General features: G+C 46.9%; 1 protein-coding gene across 1 annotated transcript; it reads left to right on the top strand.

The window, feature by feature from the left end:
- Positions 1-303: 303 nt before the first annotated feature.
- Positions 304-19,039, top strand: dnajc5ab (DnaJ (Hsp40) homolog, subfamily C, member 5ab). Its single transcript, XM_085259254.1, has 5 exons — positions 304-515; positions 12,172-12,336; positions 12,885-13,098; positions 14,827-14,998; positions 16,417-19,039. The coding sequence occupies exons 2-5, from the start codon at positions 12,230-12,232 to the stop codon at positions 16,512-16,514; spliced, it is 591 nt and encodes a 196-aa protein (XP_085115380.1). The 5' UTR covers positions 304-515; positions 12,172-12,229; the 3' UTR covers positions 16,515-19,039.
- The last annotated feature ends 6 nt before the right edge of the window (positions 19,040-19,045 follow it).

Here is a 19,045-nt window from a genome sequence, read left to right as displayed (position 1 = left end):
AGAAGCAGCTGGTTGTGATGTTAAAGGTGAAGCTATCAGGCGGCTGCTGCTGGCGGCTTACGGTGCTGTGAGGGCCGTAATGCTCGCATAAGGGTTTTACCACAAAAGAAATATGTAAAACATCTAAACACACGACGGAATCTACCGCCTCGACGCTTCCATCACAAACAGGGTTAACGTAAAACGTTTATCCCGGCTCCACGGAGTGCCACGAGCTCGACAGCGCCTCCTGTGGAGCAAGAAGCTCAGACAGCGGGCCGCTCCTCGTGACTTCCTGAGCGCTTGTGAGCGCGCCTGCTGTCAGCGGGAACGAGCAGGGCAGAAAGTGGGAGGGTTTGCGCGCGGCCGTTGTGTTCGGATTGACTGCGCGCCCCCTCCCGGTGTAGCCGTTAGCTCGGTGTCCGGTCGATGTTTTAGCGGCGGAGCGGAAGTGGGATGATAGTGTTGTAAACGTCGAGCCAGGCTTCAGCGACCGAGAGAGGACCAGCAGCCGCTCCGCCCCCGGGACAGAACAGGTAAGAAGCCCGGGCTAGCCGCTGACGTTAGCCGCGCCGCCGTCCTTGGATTAGACTCGGGCTAACAACATGGATGCTGCTGCTCTCACGCCTGCAGATTATCCGCTTTAACCTCGAGCTGAGCCCCCGGCCGTGACCGGCCAGCTCCGGTTTAGGTGCCCGGTGTGAGGGGCTCGGGCGGACTCCCGGTCCTCGTTAGTGTTTGTTCAGATGTGACAGATCTAATCGAGGGGAGACGAACGGGATAAGTCCGGCTTTAGGGACGGGGGAGGGGTGTGGGTCCGTCGGTTCTGATCAGAGGTCGCCGCCGTGTGGAGCAGGTGGGGTTACAGGTCGTGGGGTGCAGGTGGGTACTGGCCAACACCGTGAGCTGCACCTGTCCCCTCAGCAGGGGCGTAACCACGGTTTTTAAAAGGGGGCATGCGGGATGACGTTCCTGATCCTCTCAGGGATATAACCGAGGATGTTTTTTGGCTCCCCCTGGTTACCATCAAGGTCAAATTAATTTTAACACCAGAGCTGTGTGCCCACTGGTGTTCTCCCCCTAAAGTTCCCTAAACTCACTCGTTTAGTTCAGGCTGATCCCAGAGGCTCAGTTAATAACAGGAAGTAAAACTGCTAGCAGGATGTGTTTTAGTTTTGGTTTATCAAGAAGATGAGACATCTCCAGGGTGATGTCACCACCAGCAGTGGTTGGTGATCAGTTATGAGCATATTATCACCTTATCCATCCTGGTGTTGTGGGTAGGGGGACGTGTCTGGCCTTAATGAGCTTTGAAATATAAATAATGGTGAAGCCTTACCTGTGCATGCTGTCAGACACCTGCGAGTATGAGCACACAGCTGAACAAACAGCAGGACATCCAAAACCTAACAGGAAGATTCATGCCTGACCGTGTCTCCTTCACTCCTGAATCCCAGGACCTTTTACTGCTTCTTGGACTGTTACTGGGATCTTTGGGCCCTTGGTGGAGTTCACACCATTACCTTTAGGCAACAAGCAGAGCTGAAGATGCTCAGGTGTTCACTGGGAGTGAGTACGATGAGTCCATCAAAGGGACAGCTCAGAGTCTGAGAGGTGATGCTTAGATGGTGCAGAGGAGGGAAGGTGGATATATTGGACAAAGGATGATGAAGATGGAGCTGCCAGGCAGGAGGAGAAAAGGCAGGAGGTTCATGGATGTAGTGAAGGGTATGCGACAGAGGAGGATGCTGGGATCCGCTGTGAAACGAGGAGTCGTCGTGTCTATTACTGTGTTTCATCAGCAGGGACACAGATGGACTCTAATTGCTGCCTGGTCTCTGAGATATGATCTGCAGATCTGCCCGTCCCATTGGCCAGCTGCTGCGTGACCTCAGAGTCGGTGTGAGGCGTTTTCATCTGTTTATGTTTTAAATCTTTCATGACCTGCACACATCAGGGCTCCTAAAGTCAATTTTAACTGAGTCAGCTGGTCTCTGTTTGATGACTGATGATGACATCACTAGATCTGACACAAGTGGTCACGATGAGTCATGTGACTTTCATTCACATCGGATCACGTGATATCACAGCAGTTAGCGGTCAGCTGAGAGGAGCTGGATGTGGGGCTGTTATTGAATACCTGATACGTGTGTTTAATATACTTTAGTGTGTAAGATGGATAAAAAGCATCGGAGCATCACATTTAAAAATAAAATTAACATATCTGTCAACGCTCATTGATAGCTGCCTCTTCTCCTGTGGTCCAGCCTGCGATCAGCTGTTCTGCAGCTTCCTGTCACGCAGTTTGAGCCACGAGGACCCTTAAAACCCTAAAATTATCCTCCAGCTGGGACCAGCTGGCAAAAGATGCAAACTCAGCAGCCTGCTGAGTGCTTTAAGGTGATACTGTGCAAAGGAGGTAACACCTCGAATCTGATGAAACATCTGGTGACGCATAGCCAAAAACCCGAAGAGGAGAGTCCTGGCCCCTAGCCCTGCCAGTGTAGCAGAAATGATGAGGATGATGATGCAGCAGCAGCCGTTCTTCTCTGCGTGAGTAGCTTCATGTTGTTCGTGTGTAATTTACGTTGAGTAGGCTAACCACGTTATTAAATTAATGCAGGTAAGGTGAACTAGCAAACATCATCATAGCTACATGCGGCTGTCTTCTTGTTTGATAGAGTGATAGAGAAGGCTAACATTGTTATCTTTTTACAAAAAAACAGCTAAACATGAGAGGTTTTAGGACGAAGTTTGTGTTCTCCATTCTTTAAGCACCGGCACCGTTTCAAAAGTACCGGTTTGGATAAAACTAAACGATACCCATCCCTAGATAGGCTTCATGCTGTCAGAGAGAAAACCCACCAATCAGACAACCTTCTGTGAGCAGCACTCGGTGACAGTGGGAAGAAAGAACCCCCTTTTAAAAGAAAGAGCCAGGCTCAGGCAGGGGAAAGATGCTCGTTGTGCTGCTAGAAGGAAGGAAGTCAGATGCTGTGACGTTACGGAGTCACAGAGTCCTGACTGCTAAAAACCACAACTCAGGTTGTTTTAGCTCCTCACAAACACACCTGAGCTGTGCTTTTGAGGAGGTTTTTAAGATGAGTCACAGGGCACGGTATGAAGAGCTGCAGGTGGAAGCACAGGCGGAGTCTGGTTTGTTTTGTTTGAGAGAAGCTGTAAGTCACGTTTATGATCTGTAGGAATCACTTAAAACAGACTGTATGTGAAAGATGGACTTAGCAGCTGTGAGGTCAGCTGGTGTGAGCCCGCGATCTGAGCGTTTTCCCCGCTGCCATCTTTGGGGTTTTGAAATCGGGCGAGTGTTGCCACACGCTCATACAGTCATTGTCTAGCTCCGCCTCCCTGCATCCTCTGTTACTCTAACGGGCCATAACCAAACATCAGTCAGAAACCAGCGACTGAGACCAGAGACTCCTCGGGAAGGTATTCACTGAGCTTGAAGATCAAGCAGGGCTCTTTTTCTCACAGACTTCTATCCAATCAGAGCAGAGGAGACACCCCCTGCTGGACATCCGAGCCAATCCAAGTTTAAGATTCTCCAGCAAGCACGCAGCAGTTTCAACATTACTGGATCACAGGGGGATATGACCTCAAACTGTGTGGGTGTTTCTTTAATCTCATAAAAGTGCGGATGAGGTCAGAGGTCACATGCTGTGATTAAACATTCACCTTTACTGCAGCGTCCTGATGAGAGACGTGACACAGACATGGCACTGGTTTGACTCATGATTGCGTCAGGCCATCCTATCGCAGGCAGTCGTGTGATTGCAGGTCATCTGACTGCAGGTGAACCTTCACCTTCCCTCCTCCTCTGGCGTCGCTCGCCCTGCCTTAGATCAGTTGCTTCTCCCTCCCCGTCTCTGCTGCCTGAGTGCAGGAGACGCTGTGAGAGTTTCAGAGCTGTTGTGTTAATTGTGTTGAGGCGTTGTTCATCTGGAGTGCTTTTTGATTGGACGAGCAGATCAGTGTGATCTCAGCTGCTGTGTGTCATTCATCATGGCGTTTACAGGAAACGCATGAAAATCGCTGAAAATGTGAAGTTCAGTCAGTTTGTGTGTTTCATTGGAGTGTGCAGAAAGCTGCTCTGATGCTTCCTGTGTGCAGCTCACTGATGAAGCTTCTGACTGCATGCTGATTGGACGTTAGCTCTCAGGTTTTACTGCCCCATGTTCATTTTTATTTTTGTTTAAATATTAGTGAAATTTAATTAACAGTGTTTTATATTATTTCTTTAAATCATTTTATCTGAAAAGTGTTTTGAGTGTCTTGAAATTATCCCGTGCCCCCCTTTAGACTCACCCCTGTGTGCCTCCAGGTGAAACTCTTTGCTCTCTGCCGTGCGTGCTATGACATCATGGTCAGCTCGTATATGCTCGTACCTGATATTCATGTGCTGCTCAGCTGTGTTTCTACTCACTGATGTGGGAGAAACTGGCGCTTACGTGGATGAATTTGTGCAAATGAGAAAGCTGGAAGAGATTTCAGGCTCAGACGGCGAGAAGATGATGCTCTGTGGCTCGAGCTGTAGGCGACACTCGCTGAACGAAGTGAACGCTCAGGCTCCCGACTCATGCAGCAGCTGTGTTTACTGAGTCAGCTGCAGCTGTCGATTACAGCCCTGTGTGTGTGTGAGCCAGTATGAATGAATTATACCGTCTGTTTGTCTTTGTGGTTTTCTTTACGAGGCCTCGTTTCACTGGTTTCACCCTCAGATGCGTCCCCCGAGGTGACGTTTATCCACCTCACCTGCGAGCTGAGCTCCATCACTGCGGTCGTCCTGCTCTGCTCATTATTTCAGCTCCTTTAAGAACCTACACATCCAGAATGATCTGGTAACTACACATCTGTAATCTGAGGACAACTGAGGACTGTCTGACACATCAGAGCGGTCTTTCTAGAAGCATACACCTGAGAGGTCAAAGCCCCGCCCTCCAGAGAGCGCCTCCTGCCTTCGTCTCCTTCACCCATCAGATGCTCTGATTGTGGTTTTCTTGGCTCATTTAGCAAATATCACAAATTTTCTTCAGAGCAAAATGTTATTTTCTTAATAAAAGAAAAGAAACTCTGATGTGCAGGTTGACTCACTGTAACGACTGAAGCCAGCGAGCTCTGTCTGTCAGGTAAAGCAGCTGCAGCACATTTATAGACCCACACAAATATCCGGTGCTGGCTTCATGACTTCACCTGGACTTCCTGCCTGCTTTGACCCTTTCACTGCTCATACTGAGGCTCTGACCTCTGGGTAGCTTTAGCTTTAGCAGCTCTGCCTCTGTTAGCGTCTTGAAAACCTCCGTGTTTGTTTGGGGGGCACCCAGTGCACATACGTGACACGGACCCGCCTGAAAACGCTGGGAATCAGCTGATCAGAGGTTTTCTTTCTAACTCTGTGTAAGTGCTGTGAAAACACAATCATGAAGTCGATACCACTGTTTAGAACAAAACAGGGACTGACATCACTTCCTGTTTAGTTGGGTTCATTTAGTACTCCAGTGACAAATTTGACTTCCTGGATTGTTTTGTTTTTGACATAAGATCATTACCATAAAACTGTTTTGCTCTTCAGAAGCATGCAGGTGGACTTTCCGTCCGCTAGTTTAGTTCATACGCGAGGTTCACTGGAGACGCTGGAATCGGTAAACTCGAGTATCTGGGGTGTAATTTGAAACTGAAATAAGAAAAACTGTGACAAACTACACCCTCATGATCATTATTCATAGGCCTGACCGTCTGTTACTGCCTATTATTATTCCGGTGGTGCTGCTGCCGTTATCCATCCTCTGGCTCGCTCTTTACTCGTGTTCGTTAACCCGACACACGCTGCCAGTACAACACTGCTCAGGACCTCGTGTAAACTGAAGGCGCCTGTGAAGCTTTGATGGGTCACTTTGTGTTTGCAGATGAGTGTGCGACCTGTGTGAGGCATGGAGACGGTTAAACCTCACGATGTTGGATGTTTCTATGCTTAAATCCAGTTTAAACCTCCAACAAACTAAAACGCTGCTGTGCAAAGATCAGTTTTTACTCAGGTTTATCTTTGAAAATCAAACGGCATCTCCTTCCTTCCTTCAGTGTAAAACCAGCAGTTGCTTCATGGTGACACAGCATGAGAGTGTTCACTGTGCCGTGGGTCGTTCTCCTCTCAGCACTGTGCACAACTACAAACAGGCTTTCTCCTCGCATATTTTTTTTTTTTTTACAGCAATCCACACACACACACACACACACACACACACACACACACACACACACACACACACCGTGTGCTGTCACAGCGCTGCCTGTTTGTTCCTGCTTGTGGCCAGTTTAACTTTCAGATCACTGAACATGATCAAATCTAATTGGTTGCTCTGCTCAGATTATTATACACAAAGAAACCAACGTAGTCCTGCATGGGTTCCTCTCATTGGTTAATTCCAGTCAGCTGGCACTGTGCTACGATTGGTTATTCTGAGACTGTGTGGTGGGCGTGGCTTGGTGATGCATAGGGAGGCCATCTGGTGCCATAGAAAGTTAGAGAGTTTAATTTTACACGTGTTTGTTGTTGTTTTGATCCACTGCACAGGTGATGTTTACCTGTGGTTTGCTATGTGTGGGGCCTGTATGAGTCTGACAGCTGATAGCTGCAGGTACATTCATCCTGTCAGCAATGAAACATGAAATATTTTAGCTTATATTGTGTTAAAATATAGTTTTTCTAATTACTGGCATCGAGTGCTGAGAGATTTATTAGATCAGCGGTCATAAACGCGAGCCTGTCAGCTAACTGAATTCATGTTTTTACCCAAATTTGAGCCGCAGAAATGACTCAAGCACAACATGAATATTACATTCATAATAACATGCTCTACTCTTTTTTTTTTTTTTTTTCTGCTTTTTTCAACTCTAAATTTACAAATTCTTGGACATCAACAAACAAATTAGATTAAAGAGCTTGTTCATCCTGGTGGATTAACCATTGCAGACATATAAAAACATAATTTTGATAATTACTAATACTGTTAATTCAGACTAATAAATAGAATAATCCTTTACAGGGCTCGCAATATTGCTAGCCCGACGTCCCGGGCTTTTTCAGTCGGGCTACCAAAATCTATCTCTGCCCTGCCCATCGGGCTATCGTAGGAAGGAAAAATATATGTCAATGCTTTTGCATTCTTTCAGAAATGTAGCTGGGTAATTATGTCATTGGCATCGGTGAGCCACTGTCAATATGTGACATATTGAAATCGCGTTTGAATTTGCGCTTGTTTTTTTGCTTTCACTTTGCAATCGTGCGAACTGTGTATAGAGAGCGACAGCACTGATCTGTGAGTGATGATAATTTGTGCACCAATTCCTCTGACATCGTCTTATCAATCGTTAGCTTACTATGCAAACATGACAAGTGAAATCTCCCGCAGCTTAAACATGTGAGAGGTTGATCGCGCAGAGAATCGCTGAGCTTATGTGAGTGCGTGTGTAAAAGCAGCAGGATTTATATTTTAGTTCTGCTGAGCCAAATAAGACAGGTCAGGGTGAAGAAGTGACAGCCAAAGAAAAGCTTACCACAAAACGGAGAAGTTATGACAAATCAGACTATAAGGCAAAAAGAAAGTGCAGCTTTATGGTTTCATGGACAAAAGAATTTCTGTGGCTGCGATATGATGAGCTAAATAACCAGGGCTGCACATAAGTGGTCCGCAGGTGCGCATTCACTGTCAAAATAAAAAACACGCACAAGATAAGAAGTTGCAACGCGTGTTTGCGTACATAAGATTTTCAGGAGGCGGACAGACATTTGTTTAGAACTCTTAAAGATGTCGAAGAAGCTCCTTTAAGCAATTACTGTGATGTTCCTCCACCTCCACAGAAATGTCAGAAGGAGTCTGAACCACAAGAGAAGCACGTATACTCGGAAAAGTGGTTGCAGGAGGTGAGCTGGCTTCAAACAAATGATGAACGCACAGAGATGTGGTGCAGAATGTGCCGTGAAAATGTAATAAATGACAAATTAAAAAGGCATGAACATTTTTTTGTATCGAAAAAACATCGAACCGTGAATTTTGTGTATCGTTGCACCCCTAGAGGACCCGAGCTTGAAGGATAAACCGCCCGCAGGGGCGTGCTGGGTGTTTTTTTTATATTTTATTTTATTTTATTTTTTTGTTTTGTTTTGTTTGTTTTCACGGTTCGGTTCGATACTTTGGTGTCACGGTTCGATATTTTTTCGGTACAAAAAAAATGTTCATGCCTTTTTAATTTGTCATTTATTAAAATTATAAATATATATTTTAACTCAAAAGTACAGTTTTAAATTTAATGTTGCTGAAACAACAAAGGGATAAAAAAATAAATCTATCTGAGGAATCCCTCATCTTTGGAAAAGAGAGTTTATTACAGAGAAATGGCTCTTTCAAAATAAAAGCTCTACTATACTCTTCTTCTGGGCTATATTCTCAGCAGCATATTAAACATATCAGGTCCCCATAAGGAGAATCCTGTGCTAACGGCTGTCTAAATGACTCGGGTAAAGTTTGTAGCATGCTGCTTGTTGTTTTTGTCTGCTTCCACTTTGCACTAGGATGATGTCGGAGTAAATGTGCAGTCATATTCGTTGTGTTCCCACTAGTGCTGTCAGCGCTAATCTGAAATGACGTTAACGCCACAACACGGCAAATCTCCGTTAACGAGCTACCGCCGATCGCCCCGTGCGTGGGGCTGGACGGCCAACACGTTAACGAGCTAACTGCGCTAACGCACTAGTTCCCACCAATTGAGCATTGCGTGGCACATCCAACATACTGTTTTACTTTAGTCCATGACGCGCTTACCTTCAGGGTCATACGTCACATGAAAACCAAAATAGTTCCAAAGGCCAGATCTGAATGAGGCTCAATTTGCCATGTTGCAAGGAGACCTTAACTTCTGTCTCGCTAGCTTGCGCTGCGCTCAGTGGATCTGCGCTCGACAGTGCAGCCTAGGCGGAGTAGTCGAACACAGATCCACTGAGCGCTCAACACAGACAGCATCGTCAGAAGGAAAGTTGATAAAATAAATTACAAATGTTGTATTGTTCGATACATATGCGTACCGAACCGAAAGCACTGTATCGAACGGTTCAATATCGATACGAGTATCGTTGCACCCCTAATAGATCTCATAATAATCTGACAATACTATAATATTGTCCATATTTACATCACCACAGTGAGATGACTTTAGTCTCATGAACAACATCAGCTGATTGTTATTTACTAACTAATCTTAAATGACTGTTCAGCACAGACATGAAGCCCAACAATCATGTTTACAGTCCCGTGGTCTCAGCCTCATCAAAGTGATGTCATGACAAAAATGAATGACCAACAAAACATTTTTCTCCTTCATTTCTGTCACACAAAGCTGTATGTAACGTGCCTCGTGGTTTGTATCATGGTTGCTAGGCAACCTGAACAGCGCGACGAAGGCCAGACCGTCCCATTTCACAAGCCTCGCACTTCCGCACTCCTCGTACTCATAGCACGCACCGTGCGTAGTACGCGTACTTCAAGCGTGCAGTCTCTTAATTGGCACGCAGCCATGGTCACTCCATTAAACCAAGATGGCCGAGACCAAAATGCTAAAATTGCAGACCAATGGGTGACAACAGGGAGGCGGCCTCCATCGTTTATATACAGGCTGTGAACTGGCTGTATGTGCAGGAAGTTTGAAAATGTCAGTGCGGGGTCGCACGTGTGCAGGACACACCACTCTTTGCTTTTACTCTGGCGTTTACACTCAGGAGTGGAAGTGGACTGTTGTGGAGAGAGCAGCGCTGCATGCGTCAGGTGTGTGGTTACAGCTCATCAGAGAGGCGAGCTGTGTGGGCAGATGGTTTCCTGTATATTTAAGTCTACTCCGTCAGTCTGTGTTGAATTGGCTTACTGTGGTCTCTAAGCCTGCTAACCCCCTGCACACCTGCCTCCTCACAGCTCAGGTGTTCCTGCTCGGGACGGCCAGTGTGCAGTCCTCTGCAGGAAGATGCACCGTTTCCCGCCTGTACTGTGGTCTCTTCGATTAGCATGAAGAAACACTGCAGGTGGATTTGTTTTCATGCACTGCCGGGTGAGCGCACCTGCTCGCATCTCTCCACTCTCATGTTCATTCAGTCAGGACTGCACCAGATTTAAAGATTCTCCTGTGGTGGAGTTATGAATGAGTTTTATCCCTTCGCTGACCGAAGGGGCCGTTCAGCAAATTAATAAAATGAATCTTCTGTGGGGATTTCACGCCCCCTGGTGGAGAGGTGGAGCATGGACAAAGCCGTGACGATCATTTCCTTATAACCTGTTAAAGAAAGCACTCGGCTCATCCTTCGTTCAGCCACTCTGACAACAGCGACTCCCTCGGCTACGAGTTTGAGGTCATAACTCAGAATTTTGCCGTCAGTATGAAAGCGTCATCTCTGTGGTAATGTCACCATCGTTTTTCTCAGGGGCGGAGCTTAGAAAGGCCCAGCTGAGAAGTGCTTATCTGGATCCAGGTATGTGTAGAGGACTAACCTGGACATTTGATGCACTGTCAGTACAGATTCAATGTTTCAGATCTTTGAGTCTAAGCAGCGCTGCAGGTGACGCACCTTTGCACTCGCGCACACCTGCTGCAGGTCACTGCAGCTCGTACGTGTCAGATTTGCTTTAAACACAATGAGCAAGTTCAGGACACGGATAGTAAACCTCTCTCCCCTCTGCTCCTGCCCGGCCGGCTCTCAGGTGAGCTTGGGTTACCTGACTTTAACCGTTTATTCCTTTCTCCTCTTAAAGCACGCAGCAGCGCGTTAGCGGATTAGTGGACGCGAGGAGGCGGCTCACAGACGGGAAGCAGGAAGTTGCTCGTCTCATATTAATCCAGGTTTTCCCTGGACCATCGCCGCCGTGTGACGGTCTGGTGAGCGTCTCAGTATCTGTGAAAGCAACAGCAGGAGGAAAGACGACCTGCGGGTGTAGACCGTCAGCTGATGTTTGCAAACAAATATTAAAATCAAAATCAGAACCAAACTACTCTGAATGAACTGCTTTCTTTGTCATATCGACCACACGTCACCACCGGGACTTACATTGTGACGCACGTCAGAAAAAGGCACAAATAAAATAAGCATCTAAATAAGAAAATATCGATGAATAAAAAGAATAAACACAGATTGGTGATGACACTGTAGTGGTTGTAGTGCAGGGTTGCGGTGTCTACCTGTGACCGTGGAAGATCAGCTGTCAGATATTTGAGCGGTGTCCTGATGGCAGCGGCTGATACGCTGTGCTGCCCGCCCTCCATAGAGCTGTCCCCGCCCTGCAGCCTGCAGTCAGCTCCCGGGTCTGAGCACCATGATGTCAGGGCTCTGCTCTGTAAGCAGACGGGTCCGATGGTGGTGTCGTCTGCAAATGTAACGACGGTGTTGGAGCTCTGTGCACAGGGTGCTCAGCAGGGGCTGGGCACACCTCCCCGGGGGGCACCCTGGGAGTGAGAGCTGTGTTTGACATCACCTCTAACAGATCAAGTTAAAGCGGAGCTGTTTCACAGTCATCGGTCTGCTGAGGGTTGGATTGTCCTCCGCACAGCGCGGCCTGCGGGCCTCCACCCGACTCAGACTACAGCGTCCCCCCACAGCCAGCCTGGTCCTGTCACTTTGCCAGCTCTTCACTTCATTCCTGTCCCAGAGTCCCATCAGTGCAACAGAACAAAAACTTGTAATAGCAAAACTGTAAATGCAAAATCCACATAGTCATAAATGATGGAGTACAGCGTGTTCAGTGTTCAGGTTAAACTGATCAGGCTGTCGGCTTCATCCTCAGCCTCACACTTGTTTTTGGAAGTTAAAGGGTGGCAGTCCCAGCTGACCGTCCCCTTGCTCTTATTCTGAAAGCTCAAACCCTGCTCAGCAGCTTCCTGTCCCCCAGACAGTGTAAACAGAGCTCTGATGACCCGATGCAGGTCATCGTCAGGTAATTTCAGGCTGTAAGAGTCCTGACTGAGTTCAGCTCCAGCTCGGGAACGAGTGCGACGGCTTCCCAGGTGCAGCGCAGGTGTGATCTGCTCTACCTGCAACCGCATCACCTCATTACCACGCTTTGTGTTCTCACAGAGATAAGGACACACTGAGGCTGCAGGTGAAAGGCTCGTATCCTCAAACTTGTTTCTGGGTTTACCTGACAGGTGTGAGGCTGAGTGAGCGAGCGAGCCCGTGAGAGAAGCACAGAGAGAGAGAGAGATCATGGATCACCAGAGACAGAGGAGTCTGTCCACATCAGGAGAATCGCTCTACGCCGTGCTCGGGGTCGACAAGAACGCCACCACAGAGGACATCAAGAAATGCTACAGGTGCGTGCGCACACACACAAGTGCAGCAGTTGGCCACTAGAGGGAGCCAGGGTCAAAGGTTATAGAGCATGTTGAAAGGATTGTCTGTGACTCCCCCTCCTCACACACGGGTCAGCTTGCAGGAGCTTTTCCTGCCACAGCTTCACCTTCCAAAGCCAAACAGCAGAGAGCAGATTCATCTTTAATGTTTTTCCTGTTTCTAACACAGCTGTGGAGGAAAGTCAGAAAATGACACCCGATTCATCCCGACACACAACATCGTTTAAACTCATTTCCTCCTTTTTCCTGTTCAGTCTCTGTTTTATATATTTTCTGAAAATGCACGTTTTAATTCATTCTTCTGTTTAATTTGAGTAAATAATAACCACGGGTTTCTCACTTTTCTGTGTCAGTTTCAAAAGAAAAAAAAGAAAACAGAAATAAAAATGTGTGTCAATAATCAGGGAAGCTGCGGAGATACAGAAGCAAGTGAAAGGTGTCCCACTTTAAAGTGAATAAGCAGCTCAGACTTTCGCTCCTTTGATTCTTTCTTTTTTTGTTGTTTTTAGGAAGCTGGCGCTGAAGTTTCACCCAGACAAAAACCCGGACAACCCCGAAGCAGCAGACAAGTTTAAGGAAATCAATAACGCCCACTCCATCCTGGTGGACGCCACCAAGAAGAACATCTACGACAAATACGGCTCCCTGGGGCTGTACGTGGCCGAGCAGTTCGGAGAGGAGAACGTCAACACCTACTTTGTTCTGTCCAGCTGGTGGGCCAAGGTGGGTCGGCGTCCACGACCGCAGGTCTCGCAGCGCGTTTGATAAGCAGGCGTGAAGCTTTCAGGCGCTGCTCTTGTCTTTAATGTGCATCCGGGTACGTTCCCTTCCTCGCACACAGGTCAGCCTGTAGAGACCAACACAAAGGTTTTAGCCGTCGCACACAAACTCTTCGGAAACACGTGAACCGATGCAAATGTGACTGCAGCATCGTCCCTCACACGCTTCCAGGTGTGTGCCCGTGCTCACATCACCACCCGAGCGTCTGCAGGGTACCTCTGGGACCGGGCCGCCTTTAAACGCCTCCAGCAGTAACTCTGAATGAGCCCAATCAAACTGTGATAGGTGAGAGTTATCAAAGTGTGGTGATGATGATAGTAAACTTTGACCTTTCCAAACACAGTCTGTGACACATGACAGGTCCGGACGGACACTTAGGAACATGATGAAGAGAAATACTCATCGCTTTCCTGTTAAACAGACGTCTGCCATCCCAAAGAAAGGAACGTGTCTGCAGGCAGGATGGTGAAAGTCTGATTTTATGACCTTAGTTTAGATCGAACTGGGCTTGAACCTCAAAAATGCCTCTGAGAGAAGCTCCAGGAGGGCTGAACCGAAGCTGCGGACCTCTGCAGGTCACCCTGAGCCCACAGAGGAAGCGTTTACCCCGAGCTCATGTAGCTCTGCGTCCTGTCAAGGTGTCGGGACATCACAGCACACCGAGTGCGGCTTGGAGGCCGGCAAGAGCTTCACATGGAAGATGAGCTTTGTTTAAAACTGCAACATATTTAAATCATTTCTTCAGGAAGTCATCGGGATGCCTTTTAGAGTTCCCAAAGTTGTCAGCATGAACCTCCAGACGTTCCAACTTCAAGGCATGGCCTTGATCATTTCCTCGTTTATATTCATTTGTTAAAGATCAGTTGTGCTAATATTACTTTGTGTAGAATATTAGAGGAATTAATGAAATCACTGACACGTTACATGAAGAGCAGTGGTCCTAATATTGATCCCTGTGGGACTCCATGAATGAGACTTGATGGCAGGATGCTGTGGCAGCCATGCTGGGTCAGTGTGCCTCACACCTCCTCCTCCATGCTTCCGTGGGAACCATTCGTGTAGAGACCATCGTTCACCTTTTCTGCACAAAGACACGGCAGGTGGAACTAAAGATCACAGCTCTACGCTCATCAAACCAAAGCACAAATTCCCACTGGTCTAATGTCCAGTCCTTGTGTTTCTCGGCCCAAACAAATCTCTTCTTGCTGCTTTTCCTTAGTCGTGGTTTCTCAGCAGTGCTGCCATCTGCTGTTTCAGTCTGTTATTACACTCTTAAATCCTACTACTCATTCCTGCGTCTTTTGGGATCTTACAAAGCTTATAACGACGCGTCGACTATTAAATTAGGCATCGACGACTTTGATAGTTGACGACATCATGAAGCTCACTGAGAGGAGGCCGAGGGTCAACAAAGCAAAGGACGGCTACTTTAGAATCTAAAAGAAAATCTTCATTCATATATTTGATGTTTGTATCTACAAAGTGTAAAGTAGTAAAACTACAGAAAAACCATTCAATGAGAAGCTGTGTCCAAACGTTCGACTGGTGGTGTGGCATACAATGAGAACGTTTGACTTCCTGCCGTTTGTTCTTCCAGTTCAGTGTAAGCTTAAAAAGCCCCGCCCCCGCAGCTACTTATGAACTGAACCTGGTGTCCTGCTCTGTCCTCAGGCCCTGTTTGTCTTCTGCTGCCTGGCCACCGGCTGTTACTTCTGCTGCTGCCTGTGCTGCTGCTGTAACTGCTGTTGCGGCAAATTCAAACCTCACCCGCCAATGGACCAGGACCCCGAGTTCTACGTCTCCCCGGAGGACCTGGAGGCCCAGATGACGGCTGAGGAGAGAGGTGAGCACGGCCATGCCACTCTACAGGACTGTGCATTTAGCATGTCTGTATATGGGAAACTGTTGCTCCAAGGCACTTACATAAATCTGCAAGCAACCTTTAAAGAAGGCAGGGGTGGCTCAAGACTTTTGCACAGGGCTGTAGATGCAGAAACCTAGTTTCAGGAAGATCACGTGACAGGTCACCTGATGTTAGACTCACCTGGAGACACCTGAGAGTGCGTGTGTGTTTGTGTGTGTGTGTGTGTGTGTGTGTCTCTGTGTCTGTGTGTGTCTGTCTGTGTGTGTCTGTCTGTCTGTGTCTCTGTGTCTGTGTGTGTCTGTCTGTCTGTGTGTGTCTGTGTGTGTCTGTGTCTCTGTGTCTGTGTGTGTCTGTCTGTCTGTGTGTGTCTGTGTGTGTCTGTGTGTGTCTGTCTGTCTGTGTGTGTCTGTGTGTGTCTGTCTGTGTCTGTGTGTGTGTGTCTGTGTGTGTCTGTCTGTCTGTGTGTGTCTGTGTGTGTGTGTGTGTGTGTGTCTGTGGATTGCTGTAAAAAAAAAAAAATATGCGAGGAGAAAGCCTGTTTGTAGTTGTGCACAGTGCTGAGAGGAGAACGACCCACGGCACAGTGAACACTCTCATGCTGTGTCACCATGAAGCAACTGCTGGTTTTACACTGAAGGAAGGAAGGAGATGCCGTTTGATTTTCAAAGATAAACCTGAGTAAAAACTGATCTTTGCACAGCAGCGTTTTAGTTTGTTGGAGGTTTAAACTGGATTTAAGCATAGAAACATGTGTCTGTGTGTGTGTGTGTGTGTGTGTCTGTGTCTGTGTGTGTGTCTCTGTGTGTGTGTGTGTGTGTGTGTGTGTGTCTCTGTGTGTGTGTGTGTGTGTCTCTGTGTGTGTGTCTGTGTGTGTGTTCCTGCTCTGATCATGTTCAGTCCTGGTGTATTTTTAGCTGCTGTGATCTCAGTTGCAGCTGGTTTGTGACTCAGACGTTAGTTGCTATGAACTGTGGGTAAAATCTGCCTGACTTCACTTCCTGTCATTGTTAAAGTACTGTTGTCAGATTAAAAGTCCTTTTACCTGATGTTGTACATGTGCGTTTTGTGTTGGCGCTGTGGAGCTGTTGTGTTACAGTTGCTCTGGTATACAGAGGTTAGTCAGAAACGTGGAACCAGAGTTACTTTGATACATTGATGAAGATATATTAGTGGAAACATGCCGGCCACTTTATTAGGTACACCTTGAAGGGCAGTGAAGTTTGCCTAATAAAGTGGTGATTTTATATTTCTGTGCATCATAGTTTGTTCAGTGTTGTAATTTAGTTCTATTCTAGTTCATTTATGCAGTTAATGCATGTTTATTTTCATTGTGTGTGTGTGTGTGTGTGTGTGTGTGTGTGTGTGTGTGTGTGTGTGTGTGTGTGTTTTGTCATCAGATGGCGGCGACCCCATCGTGATGCAGCCATCTTCAGCCACAGAAACCACTCAGCTCACCTCTGATGCCCACCAAAGCTACAAGACCGATGCATACTAAACACACACACACACACACACACACACACACACACACACACACTCTCTCTCTCTCTCTCCTGGAAATCCCACTCAGCTTCTGTCACAATGAGCTCAGCCCAGATTTTCCCTTTTTCACGTTTCCATGTTTGAATTTCTGAGGTGAAACGAGGAAGAGGAGGGAGGAAACCTCGAGGAGGAAGAGAAAAAAACACTTGCAGTAACGCTCTGGTTTGGTTAATGTTCAGATGAAAGTATAGACAGGAAGTGACACGCTGACTCTCTCAGCTGGGCGCCAGCGAGGCAGCTTCTTCTCAGCTCTGAGGTTTCATCAGGTAACCAACAGGTGAACAAGGTCAGGTCACTTTTAACCGTCCAATCACTGGACGGAAGGCGGGACAAATGCTAAACCAACCCACCGCCACGGCCTGCTCGTCTAACAGTTTTCACTTCCTCACCGGTGAGAGTCATTACTAACAAAGTAACTACACATACTGCATTACTTCTAGGAAAAGTAACAAGTATGTTGTAACTAGACTGTTTGTTACATTACTTTCTCATTACTCTGCAAAATGACCTGAAACTCATCGTCTCACAATCTACGGTGGCCCTGAGAGGTCAAACATACTGCAACTCAATGACAAGCTAACAGTACATGGCTAATAGCAAACATGTTATTACAGGAATCATGTGATGAAAACACACATTAGCAGCATCTCCCTCACACTGCAGGTGAATGCTTTTTATTCAGCACGTGCCAGTGCGACACGTTCATGTCTCCATCATGTTAATGTCTCCATCATGTCTCCATCACGCCTCCATCACGTTAATGTCTCCTCAAAAACCCAGTTTTTGCGCCGTTTCTGTTTGCTGGTGTTTTGAGTTGCCGTGGATTTGTCCCTTCAGAGTCGGCGTATTAACAATATAAACCTGAGCCTACAGTCGCGCACACACGAGCACTGAGATGAAAACCAGCCCAAAGCCGCGGTGATAAAACATGAGACACCAACGGCTCTGGCTGCCGGGCTGGAGTCTGCATACACTCGGCTTTAACATCACTCGGGATTCTTTGTTTGTGCAGATGTTAGCAGCATAATGCAGATGTTTCTGTCAGTCTGCACTTCCCCAGCACACGCCTGGTAATTCTGACCACTCCGCCATTTTCCTCCATCAGCTGATTGCCATGAGAATAAAAACTTTGCTTAGTTTTTAATTTTTTCTGCCTGCCGTGCTGATCACTGAAGAACTTTTGTAATGCGAGTAACAGCATACTAGTAACTGTAATGTGATTACAGTAACGTGTTGCACAAACACTGAGCAACCACAGCGTCCCCATGAAAACAGAGATCAGGGGAGAGCACGCCATCAAACAAGGAGTCACGTTTCCATCAGAGAGCGCCGAGCACGCAGTTACCAAATTGGTAAATCCAATGATGAATCGTCACGGACAGCACACACAGCGGGATGGCTCTCTTCCACTCAGTTACTTTTTAGTCTAAGAGTAATCAGACTACTGTAGTTCTCAGCAGTAATTAAGCTCCAGTTTCCTCCTCCGAACTTCGTCCCTCCTCCTCCTCCTCCCTTCATGTTTATGGTCTTCCACAGGTGAAGGATTGAGGCGCTGTGTGTCTGCGTGCACACTGATCGAGCCCCGTGTTTGTTGTAGTTTAGTGTGCGGAGGTAGCGATGCTGTACATGTGGTGTAAGTTTAGACCTCACCGTTCTTCCCTCTGTCTCTAGGTTTGCTTTTCCTTCTTTTTATTAATGGTGTTGATGAAGGGACGCTTTCACATCCAAAGTCTTATTATTGTTCAGACAAGCAGTTTTCTAGCAGAACAATCAGTTTGTACCAATCACACAAGTTTTATTTTGTAGGCTTTTATTTGTCACAGAAGTTTCCTGTTAGTTCGTGTCTGTAGATTGATTTTTGTAAAAACAAAAAACAAAGAAAAAAGACGACGTTGAACCAAACGGGCTAAATTTCTTCACCACATCTCGATGCTCGATCATACACTCGTTGATGTCCATATGTATCGATGCTAGCGGCCGAGTCGACTCCTGACTGGTCTGAGCCAAACTGCAGATCCGTGAAAATCAGAGGTTTTATTTTCCCAAACACGTTTAAGTTGCTGTGTTCCTGTTTTCACATTGACCCCATCGCTGGGTTAAAAAGGCTTCTGAATGAGCTTCGGTGAAACCTGCAGACACCTCGTTACCTGATTGGCTGACCAAACCTGGAGTCGGCACATTTCCATCATCGAATAATGAAACCGATGTATGTAAGAAGATAGCAGCCACATGGTGATAATAATGATGCATTATTTAATTTATTTTGATTTTCTGATCTTTGTAATGATTGATGAACTAGCCGCTGTGAGGAGGATGTAGACATCTTTGGATGTGAACCGTTCTGATGGCGAGGTGACAAATGGCAGACGTGCTGTACATACACACAGAGACGTAGAGGTTTGTGTTTGTAGCGTGGACGTTTGCCTGAAACGACTATCTGATGTACTGTTGTAAAATAAATGTTTCTGATGCTTCGGAGCCTCT

Source organism: Mchenga conophoros, linkage group LG20 (assembly GCF_057382185.1).
Source record: "Mchenga conophoros isolate Kocher_MC1m ecotype Shallow Benthic linkage group LG20, M_conophoros_male_GT1.1, whole genome shotgun sequence".
Taxonomy (NCBI): domain Eukaryota; kingdom Metazoa; phylum Chordata; class Actinopteri; order Cichliformes; family Cichlidae; genus Mchenga; species Mchenga conophoros.
Note: the sequence above shows the minus strand (reverse complement) of the source record. Positions and strands in the feature narration are given on the sequence as shown.

Bases quoted from the DNA above. Each gene is read 5' to 3' on its own strand.
- dnajc5ab (XM_085259254.1), top strand. From the start codon at position 12,230: ATGGATCACCAGAGACAGAGGAGTCTGTCCACATCAGGAGAATCGCTC. The intron at 12,337-12,884 runs GTGCGTGCGCAC...TGTTGTTTTTAG, and splicing joins GACATCAAGAAATGCTACAG to GAAGCTGGCGCTGAAGTTTC. The intron at 14,999-16,416 runs GTGAGCACGGCC...TTTTGTCATCAG, and splicing joins GATGACGGCTGAGGAGAGAG to ATGGCGGCGACCCCATCGTG.